The 10,845-nt window shown below is 41.7% G+C and overlaps 1 protein-coding gene across 1 annotated transcript; it reads right to left on the bottom strand.

Annotated features, from left to right (window-relative positions):
• Window positions 1-486: 486 nt before the first annotated feature.
• LOC128331038 (vomeronasal type-2 receptor 26-like) lies at window positions 487-10,516 on the bottom strand. Its single transcript, XM_053264403.1, has 6 exons — window positions 10,374-10,516; window positions 8,189-8,480; window positions 5,581-6,447; window positions 3,446-3,673; window positions 1,759-1,885; window positions 487-1,385 (listed from the first exon to the last, which is right to left on the bottom strand). The coding sequence occupies exons 1-6, from the start codon at window positions 10,514-10,516 to the stop codon at window positions 487-489; spliced, it is 2,556 nt and encodes an 851-aa protein (XP_053120378.1).
• Window positions 10,517-10,845: the final 329 nt, after the last annotated feature.

The raw sequence follows: 10,845 nt of genomic DNA, 5'->3' as shown, positions 1-10,845 counted from the left end.
AACATAGGATGCACCCTTAGTGTAATAGTAAGAGAGTATTGATTTAACTATTGGTTTGGCCTTTAAAATTGCCGAATCGAGGTGAGGTTTACGTGAACAGGAAGAATGAAATAGAACTCCTAAATACCTAAAGGACTTAACCTGCTCTATCCTATGTGAGCTTATTGACCACTGATGCCCTCTGGGCCGGTTAGCAAAGACCATGACTTTTGTCTTTTGATAATTGATCTCCAAGTTCTCCTGTGTACAGTATTTATCTAACAGAAGGAGAGCACGCTTTAGGCCAATTGGTGTTAGTGAAAGAATCGCCATATCATCCGCATATAATAGAACAGATATATGCCTATTCGCGATCTTGGGAGGAAGCGTGGAAGGGGAGGAAATAAAAGAAACTATAGAATTGATATACAGGTTAGATAGCGTGGGGGCCAGTATACATCCTTTAAGATATTTCAGCTGAGAACATTTGAAACACTCGGATTCTTGCTACGCTCTCCTAATTAATTGGTCCTTGCTATTCAGCCCAGGCCTCAAAATAATTATGTAGCATTTGGAGAAAAAGTTAAAACCTAGTAGCCCAGCACTAGAGACCAAAATGGAGAAAATCTCCACAGCCACCATATATTTCCCCTTAGTGCTCAGGTAAGATGGTACAAAGGATAACCAAACACTGCAAAACAGCAACATGCTGAAAGTGATGAACTTGGCTTCATTGAAACTACCTGGCAGTTTCCTGGCTAGGAAAGCCACAGTGAAGCTAACAGCAGCCAGCAATCCTAAGTATCCCAGGACACAGTAAAACATAGTGACTGATCCTTCATTGCATCCCACTATGATTTCTTCAGCCAGAGAGTGCATGTCCACATCTGGAAATGGAGGAGCAATACATAGCCACATAGCACAAATGCTGGCTTGAATAAGGGAGCAACCAAGGATAAGAGAAGATGCCAGTCTTTTCCCTACCCATTTCTTCATCCTTGTCCCTGGCTTGGTGGCCATGAAAGCCAGAATCACAGTGATGGTTTTTGCCATTATGCAAGAAACAGCCACTGAGAAGATGATGCCAAAAGCAGTTTGTCGTAAACAGCAGGTCATTGTCTGAGGCCAGCCAATGAATAATAAGGAACAAAGGAAGCACAGCAACAGGGAGATGAGCAGAGAATAGCTGAGCTCCCGATTGTTGGCTTTGACAATGGGTGTGTTCTGGTTCCTGATGAAAGTTCCTAGCACCAAAGCTGTAATCAGAGAAAGAAAAAGAGCCAAGCAAACTATAGTTATCCCCAAAGTTTCTGAGAAAGAGAGGAAGTTTACAATCTTGGGAATGCATTGATCTTGGTTCTTGTCTGGATACTGATCTTCTGGGCATTTGAAACAATCGTTCATGTCTGAAAAATAGAATAGCAGCCATTTTATCAATAATAATAATAATAATAATAATAATAATAATAATAATAATAATAATAATCCTATTTCTATACCGCCCTTCCAAAAATGGCTCAGGGCGGTTTACATAGAGAAATATCAAACAAATAAGATGGAACCCTGTCCCCAAAGGGATCACATTCTAAAAAGAAACATAAGATAGACACCAGCAACATTCACTGGAAGTACTGTGCTGGGGTGGATAGGGCCAGTTACTTTCCTCCTGCTAAATAAAGAAAATCACCATGGTAAAAGGTGCCAGTTAGCAGGGGTCAATAAATACTGTATGTCAATAAATATATTAAGCAGTGTATTAGTGCATTTTAGGTCTCATACCCTTTTGATCAGAAATCTTTCCATCTGGACATGGAACACAATCATAGCAACAAAATGGCTCCCCCTCCTTCCTTTTTTTGCTGTTACCTGGAGAGCAGTAGTCATTACACAAAGCGAGAGGAAGCACCTATCCAGAAAAAGAGAAGGAGACGTAGGGCTTTTCGACCTTATACACTCTTTTAACAGTTAACAGCAAAAATCAATCAATCAATCAATCAATCAATCAAGGGAAGGGAAGTTTATAACCACACAGAAAGAATGAGAACCAAATTGCTTTTGGAAATTCAACACTGAATAGATGAATATTTTTTATCTCTCTCTCTCTCTCTCTCTCTCTCTCTCTCTCTCTCTCTCTCTCTCTCTCTCTCTCATATTTTTGTATCACCTGATATGTGCATCTCTAGGCAGAACAGAGATCCTGAGGCAGTGAACAGTAGGAGTGTGCAAACCAGCTTGACATCGAGCTAGTTCGATGTCGAGCTGGTTCGGTTCGACAGCTCGGGGTGGAATGCGAACCACTCCTGAATGTTTGGGGGGTTCGTGAGCTTCTTTTATTTTATTTTTTAAAAATATTTACCTTACTCCCCTCGGGGGAGTTCCTGGAGGTGGTGGTGGTGGGGTCCGCGGAGGTTTCCCCTCCCCCTGCCAGCTGTCCTCATGCCCCCTTTTGGCTGGTTTGGCCAGCTTTTTTGGCCTTCTCCCGACGGCCCGGTGGCCGTTTTGGAGGCCAAATGTATGGTGTATGGCTTCTAAAATGGCTGCCGGGCCACCAGGAGAAGGCTGAAAACTGGCCAAAGAGCAGCCGAACTGGCTGGAGGGGGCATGAGGATAGCTGGTGGGGGGAGGGGGAACCTCTGTGGACCCCCCCACTTCCAGGAGCTCCCCTGAGGGGAGTAAGATAATTAAAAAAACAAAAACCTAAAAGAAGCTCACAACCCTCCCCCCCCGGGACCAAACTGAACTGGGGGGTGGTGAGTTCGAGTGGGGTACCAGACCGAACTAGCCCGGTTGGATTCGAGGCCAGTCCAGACTCGAACCAAACCGGGCCAGCCGGATCCGTGCACCCCTCTTGTGAACAGCCTCTTGCAAACACAAAATTGACTCCTGAAAAGATCCCCCTTCTCAGATAACATGGATAACATCTGCTAACTGGTGTAAGAAATTATAATATTAATTATAACTTTAGTATCCTCTGCTGGGCCTGGCCATTAACTACAGCAGAAATATAGGGAATTATAGCTTGGTCTTCCAGAACAATGTGTTCAATTAACCCACATTAGAAAAAGTCAGACACAGATGGTGCAGCGGGGACATAACTTGCCTAGGGAGCAAGAGGCTTCTGGTTCGAATCCCTGCTGGCATGTTTCCCAAAGTATGGGAAACACCTTTATCGTGTAGCAGCGATACAGGAAGATGCTGAAAGGCATCATCTCATACTGCTTGTTGATGGCAATGGTAAGCCCCTCTTGTATTCTACCAAAGAAAACCACATGGCTCTGTGGTTGCCAAGAGTCAACACCGACTGGACGGCACAACTCTACCTTTACCTTTAATAAATTCTACACTGGTGATAATAATAGATCAGTACAGCTGCTTTGTGAACATTCCTGTGGGAATGTTGTGTATGTTTGTCTGTCTATATATATGTATGTGTCTGTATAATTTATAACGTAAATCTGTATCCCACCTGATTAAACATCCTATGCCATGTGATAGCTTCCTTGTCAACTATCACCTCGCTGCCTGGTAAAGCCTGTGGATCCATCCTGCCTACTTTGACTCTTGAGAAGGATTGGTTTGAGAAAGTAATCCAGTTGACAATATCATATCCAGTTGTTAATTCACCATTTTCATCAAAATACACCGTGTTCCCAGCAGTGTTGTTAAATGAGATGCTCCTCAGGAAAAAGTGAAGCTAGATGGAAATAAGTGAATGCAGAAACATGAAAAGAGATGATGATTTGTGGTTTTTAAAAAATCTCTTTAAGGTACCAGTCCTTGGAAGGATTTGTTTGTGAATGTGTGTGTGTGTGTGTGCTAGGGAAAAATGTTATTCTATAAATATATATGCTCAGTAGTGTAGAGCATGGATTCTTCTCAAAGCATTATTACATTAAATAGAACATCTATATCTTCTATAGTAAACGTCTTATAGCAGATGGTGTGATAATGGGCAATTAACACAGGACCCTTGTCCAACTGCTTCCATGGTCTTTCTCCTACCTAGGTGAGACCCAAAGGAGTTTTTTTTTTTTTTGCTACCACCACACAAAAGCTATGATCACAGAGGATGCTTTAGAGATTCATAGGGAATCAAAATGCTTTTTCTTTGATGTATTAAACTCTGTAATTGTACTGCTTCTATCTTGTTCCCACTACACTATTATTATTTTACACAGACAGGTGTTATTGACTGGTTTGTTTTATCCAGACATCAAGTCCTTCCCAAGGACCTGGGATGCCAGAATTTTATTTTCAATGTTGTTGCTGTTGTTATAGATATCGTCGCAGAATATACCTGTAGGCTGTTCCCAGTAAAGCTGCTTTTTGTAATTGGCTGATGGTGATTTCTGTGGCCCCTATGGTGTTGAGGTGCTCTTCAAGGTCTTTTGGAACTGCACCCAGGGCGCCAATTACCACTGGGATTTTTTGGGTCTTTTTCTGCCACAGCCTTTCAATTTCAATTTGTAGATCTTTGTATTTGGTGATTTTTTCTATTTCTTTTTCTTCTATTCTACTATCCCCTGGTATTGCTATGTCGATTATTTTGACTTGTTTTTCTTTCTTCTTGACTACAGTGATATCTGGTGTATTGTGTGGCAGATGTTTGTCTGTTTGTAGTCGGAAGTCCCATAATATTTTTACACCTTCATTTTCTTCAACTTTTTCAATTTTATGGTCTTGTTGCTTTTCTGTTAAATCGCATTCAGGTTTTTTAGGTGAAGGCAAAGGGGAGGTTGCCTGGTTTTGATTTTGAAACAGTTCAGCAACAGTGGCATCCTCGTTCTCACTACACCATTATTATTATTATTATTATTATTATTATTATTATTATTATTATTATTTCGATTTCTATACTGTCCTTCCAAAAATGGCTCAGGGTGGTTTACACAGAGAAATAATATATAAATAAGATGGCTCCCTGTCCCACAAGGGCTCACAATCTAAAAGAAGCATAAGATAGACACCAGCTACAGTCACTGGAGGCACTGTGCTGGGGGTGGATAGGGCCAGTTACTCTCCCTCTGCTAAATAAAGAGAATCACCACATTAAAAGGTGCCTCTTTGCCAAGTTAGCAGGGGTCCTGGGTAAGGCTGGCTAAAAAGCCAGGATTTAATGTGCTTTCTAATAGCTGTGATGGAGACTGAGGAGCGAATAACCGCCAGGAGAGCATTCCAGAGTCTGGGGGCAGCAACAGAAAAGGCCCTGTCCAGCGTGCACGACAACTGAGCCTTCCTCGTTGACGGCACCCAGAGCAGAGCCAAAGTTATTATGCCAACGTTCCCTGCAAAGTGTATGTAGCTTTGCCACAGGCTGTGCATCTTATTGCACATTTGGGGCTTAGTCAGGACTGGCTTTCCTTGGATTAAGCCCATTGATATTTTAAAGGCCAATGTGTGCAGATTTGGTTCTGGTGGTATAATCTCTGGCATGAGTACTGTCATACATTAGAACAAGGGTTCCCAACCTGTGGTGTTCCAGATGCTGTTGAACTACAATAAATTGTAGCTGGAGGTGATGGGAGTTATAGTTCATCATCATCTGGAGTAAGACAGGATGGGAACCCCAAACAGAAGGCTACTTTGGATGTGCAATATTACCTGCCATGGTTGCAGACTTGGAGGTTCCTGTCTACCTCCTTCAACAATTCCTCTGTGTTTTGGCCTGGATGTGTACATCTTATGCAAAGTATGTGCGATGACATGGACTGCACTGTATACGCTGTAGCTTTGGCCAGTCATGCCCATTTCAAACAGAGTCCCAGGAAGGCTGTCCAGCTTCTCATGACCAGTGCAAGTGTAAATACTCCCCATGTCCTCATTTGAATAAGAAAATAAGCAGTTGAATGCCTGTTCCCAGAAGTCCCTGATAAAACCATCTCCTTTGGGGAGCTTGGGGTTTAAACTCTGAAGAAATTTTGTAAAGCCCAGCACTTCATTTGAGGGAACTGCAAAAGACAAAGCACCATGAAAGATGTGAATATCAAAATCCCTGTGAAATGTCTGTGATGAGAAATCCCAGTGTGCTGTCATAATCCACACCTTGCCCATAGATGTCTGTGTTATGTCTTCCAACATGGTATAAATGTATATCAGCCACTTCAAACATGCTACAGTTTGAAGGTTAGCGTTCAGAACAAATACTTTGACTTTGGAGGTGGTTAGTGAAATGGATGCAATTTTTGTATGTCTCAAAAATCCCAACAAGTCTAAATTGTAGGACAGGTTTGGTATTTTTGCAATAAGGGCTGTACAAATCCTATATTGGGAGAACATTTGATTTAGGATCCGTAAAAACTTTTCTCCTTCATCATCTTCTCCTGTGATGATTCCAACCCATGTCCACTGGAATTGCAAAAGAAGTTGAACAAACCCTACGTATTGAAATTCTTCCCTGGGCATTATTCGGTAGAAGGAGGGGAGCTGGGTTTCAACACTCATCACTGGAGAAAATACACAATAGGCAATCTAAGGAAAAAGAAATGAATTCTCATAGTAAGGGCAAGTGGTTTGCTTAGTTGTAACAATTTATTTTAAATATCTGTTGAGAGAAAACACATTGCTAAATTCTGCTCTAAAGAAACATTAAATATTTTTACTTGTCAGGAATTTACGTCCTGGGAAATATGTTTGTGTTGGGTACAAATTTTTGGCTCTGAAAGTATTAATTTGTCCATCCTTTCCTTCAATGATGTTGTGGAACTAGTGGAAGATCAGAGGAGGTAACCCTGTAGCACACCATCCAGAAAACCAAGCACTGTGGCCAGAAGGGGGAAAAGATTCCCCACAGCAGTGGATGGGGAGCAGGCAAATCCCTGGCTGGATGGAAGCTTGGGTGGAGGTTGTTGGTGCACAGCCTTAAGAGGTCGCTTGGCCAGACCTGAAGCCAAAAGCAAGAAACCAGGCTAGCCTGCCAACATGAGTCAACTGTATGTGAGGGATAAATGGGCCCACATGTGCCTTTAGTGATGCTAAATATTGGCATAAGCACCCAAGCTTAGCCAAGGGGGTTAATCATAGTAAGAATGAATCCAAGACCAGGTATGGGCAAGATGGAAATATGGAGGTAGATAACCCATAAATGTATTCATGCCAAGAAATAAAGAGATGGTTTTGTTGCCATACATTGGATCCTGTTGCATTTTTGGCAAGGGGGACTCCATGGAATATCCTGGGCTACCTGAAGTAGAACTATCCCTTTGTGGGGGAGAAGATGTCAACAAATTGTCTGATTGTGTGGTCACAACGCTACTGTGTACACTAAACATCAAACATCCATGAAACATCTAATGTTTATGTCTTTTAAAAAATGTATTTGTGGGGGAAAGGAAGTGAAAATTACTTTTTCCTGTGTTGAGTTTATGTCAGAAATCCTGTCCAATTACCTCAGCCCATGACTGAAGAAGTAAGCACTGTATAAGCTCCTGCTACATGGTTTTATTGATTCATACAACATAGCAACATAGACACAGGAATCACCCAGTTAATGTAATCTCATGCATAAACTGGCCTATTTGATGCTTTAACTTAACTCATTTAGTTTGGGTGAAAGGAACCACAACTCCCCCACTCAAAGATCTGTGGATGTCTTTAGGGAAATTTCTTCTGACTTTGGACTAAAACTTTAATATAAAAAACCATAATGATGAGATACATATGCTGCAAGCCATGGGGGTGGATGAAATCATATATCCGTATTGCAGTGGTGGCCTGTGAGGGTGGTGCTGGGGTGTGTGTGTGGCAAGAGGTACTTTTAAAAAGTCATTAGCTGTTATAACAACCCACTGCAAGCATTGGTACCCTACCTGACATCCCACCTGGCCTCTACGCATGTGTGGAGGCCCTTTATGTGGTCACTGGTGTTGATGACCATGCAAGTGGCTGCCATGCATGCACGGAGGTCAGGTGAGTGCTGGAGCCATGGCAGCCACCACATGGGATGCTGGCCAGTGGTATCACAGGTAATGATCTTTAAAAGGTACCTCTAGCTGTGCCCCCCCCCAGCACCAACACCACAGGCCACCACTGCTGTATTCCATTTTCAGAAGTGTTGTTGATCCATGCTAGAAAATCACACAAAATACGCTTCATTCTACCCTGAGCATAATAATACACTATATGAAAGAACTGTAACAAAAACATTTTCCTCAATCAGGATATATTTTAAGCATCTAGGGAAACAACTCTTGCAATCCACATTTAACTGTACCTGTGGGATCTTGTAGAGGTCTAAGACAGTAGCCATTTGGAGTGAGATCTCAGAGTCAAGGCCTCCAATGACAGTCATCATATTCTTTTGCTTGTCACACTTGAAGTTGGGGACAATCCTTTCCCAACTGGAAAGAAGGTTTAGTGTATTCTGAAATGTTGTCCTTGAATTGAAATAACTGTCATAGATGTGAAAACCTAGGCTGGTATTTGGTAAAATCGTAGGGTTCTGATTTATCTCCTTCACAGCAAATAGAAAGGATAAGGCATGCTGGTAATTCTTTGGCATAACACTAAAGAAAGAGTTACAAAATGCATAAAACCGATTTCCAGCCAGTTGTGTACCATTTATTGAAACTATGTTATTTGTCTGCCACCACCATGCTACAAACAACAGAAATGTTTATAGAGTCAATCTAGCAATTTCTTCAAGCCCATAAATGTAAAAAAGAAGCCAGAGAGTAGGAAAAAAAGTAAAAATTCATTCTTTTAAACAATATTACAATCTTTCCTGGATTTGGGATATAGGTCATTAGTTTTCCCAGTTTCTTTTTCTGCAGACTCCCACAAGATAACAATAATGTGATTAGGTGTTACTTCTAGCCTCAAAATAAATTCATGGGTACTTCCCAGCTGTTGGAAGTGAAGGACTCTGTGCTGTCTCATGTCTCAATGACAGAGGGGGACAGACTAGTGAGTCAGAGGGCTAGAGGGGTCAAGACATTGGTCATCCCTTCTCTACTGCCCTGACACTATCCCTTTGATATGTAGATTGCTACTCTCAGGGACTTCCTTCCTTCCTCTTCCTTTCCCCTTTCTTCTCCCTTGCAACACACACGCTTCTCTCTCCCTGCACCATATGTGCAGATATGCAGAAACCATCCCTCTGCATCCAGCTAGCTAGCTAGATTAGGGATCCTATCTCTCCACTTTCCTATTTAGAATGGAATTCACCAATAAAGACTCCTTATATTTATTTGAAATTATGAACTGGCTCCAAGGTTCTTTTACTCTCCGCATACACGCATGCCTAACTAAATTCCACTGTGTTGTGCCTCAGTGCACTCTGATGTAATAGAAGGGTATCTCTTACCAGAGAGAATTCCCAACACCAGCTAATGGCCAGGTTCAGACAAAATATAAAACCAGAGTTCCCTTTACCTTCAGTGCCAGCATTACATTTGAATGCTGGCATGCAGTTTCACCCCTCTGAAACCAGAGTTGAGGGATGAAGCTCCTCCCTCAATCCAGCTGCTATTGGCTGTGTGGGCTGTCTTTCAGGAAAGAAGGAAGCCCACACAGCCAACTCCCCCACTTCTCTGCAGTCTCACTGACTGCAGAGAGGCCCTTCTCCCCAATTTCTGAATGTGGATGGTCAAGAGGAGAGGGGAGGCGGAACCATATTACATTCCATATTATGTCTGAACCGAGCCAGAGTTAAGCTCATATAAAATTATAAAATTCAAGACTTCCTCTTCCCTATTGATATCAATTGATGTTAAAAGTGCTGAACTTTGGCTGGATCATGTCCATTTTGATTCCTATCTTCTAATTGTTGGTGAAAAACATCCAGGCACTCATTTGTCCATTATGACTTAAACACAGATCCTAGTAATTCTTTTGTTGAAAAGTCCATAAGCAGGTTTTGCCTTCATCTAGTGACTATGGATGTGCAAGAATATGTTGACTCGGGATGTGTGGCTTGGGAACAAGTGCAGTGTAGGAAGGATACATTCAACCCTGTTAACTGGGCAAAGAGGCAACTCTTAACATGGTGTTTTTGTCATATTTAGGAGTGGGAGAGCAACTGTCCCAATTCAACCCAGCATGGCATCTCTCGTCTGATTGTTGCTGGTGTTTCATTTTAGATTGTGAGCCCCTTTGGGACAAGAACCATTTTTGTCATTCATATTCCCATGAATTTTTCTATGTAAATCAAATTGTGAACTTGTCCCAAAATAAAAATAAAAATAAGGCACAGGGAAAGCAAAATGAGCAAAATATCAAGCACAACATGTAGAAGGAACGGCCTATATGATTTTTAATAACTCAGCTATGAAGACTAAATGATCCTTCCAAAGAATCATGTGCCGACTGTTTTCTGAACATTCATTTTCTTCTGTGTTCTCTTTGTATGTTTATGTCTTTGTCTACCCCATTTATGGATAAGAAAAAAAGATGCTTACATAAGTTCACCGAAAAACTTCATTTTGGGGTATTCATGGAAATATATTTCATCAAATATGCAGTTAAACTGAGAAGTAATCAGTCCAATGATAAGGTCCCCTCTCTGAATATTCTTGTGTGGAACCTGGAAGGGATGAGTCATGGAACACATCACAGTGTGTGCCTTGCAGTCAGTTAAAAGCAGCTTGAGCCACAGGATGAATAGCAGCAACGGAAAGATCACTGCCATCCTGGGGAATCTTGGCACAGAATATTGTCATCTATTGTCCACAATCAGCCTGGTTTCTGTGCCATTCCCCAGTTGCTTCAGATTGTTCTGAAAAAAGGAGATTGTCAAAGATCAAAATGATGCAGTCCTGGCTGCTCACAATCCTTCATCCGTTCTAATTGCACAGGGATATTTTATATAGGATTTCAGGAGATGTTATTGATTATGTTTGTAGCCTCAGAAAAGCCATATGGGATTTGGTA

This window comes from Hemicordylus capensis, chromosome 6 (genome assembly GCF_027244095.1).
Source record: "Hemicordylus capensis ecotype Gifberg chromosome 6, rHemCap1.1.pri, whole genome shotgun sequence".
Lineage (NCBI taxonomy): Eukaryota > Metazoa > Chordata > Lepidosauria > Squamata > Cordylidae > Hemicordylus > Hemicordylus capensis.
This window is presented reverse-complemented; position numbering and strand designations above follow the sequence as displayed.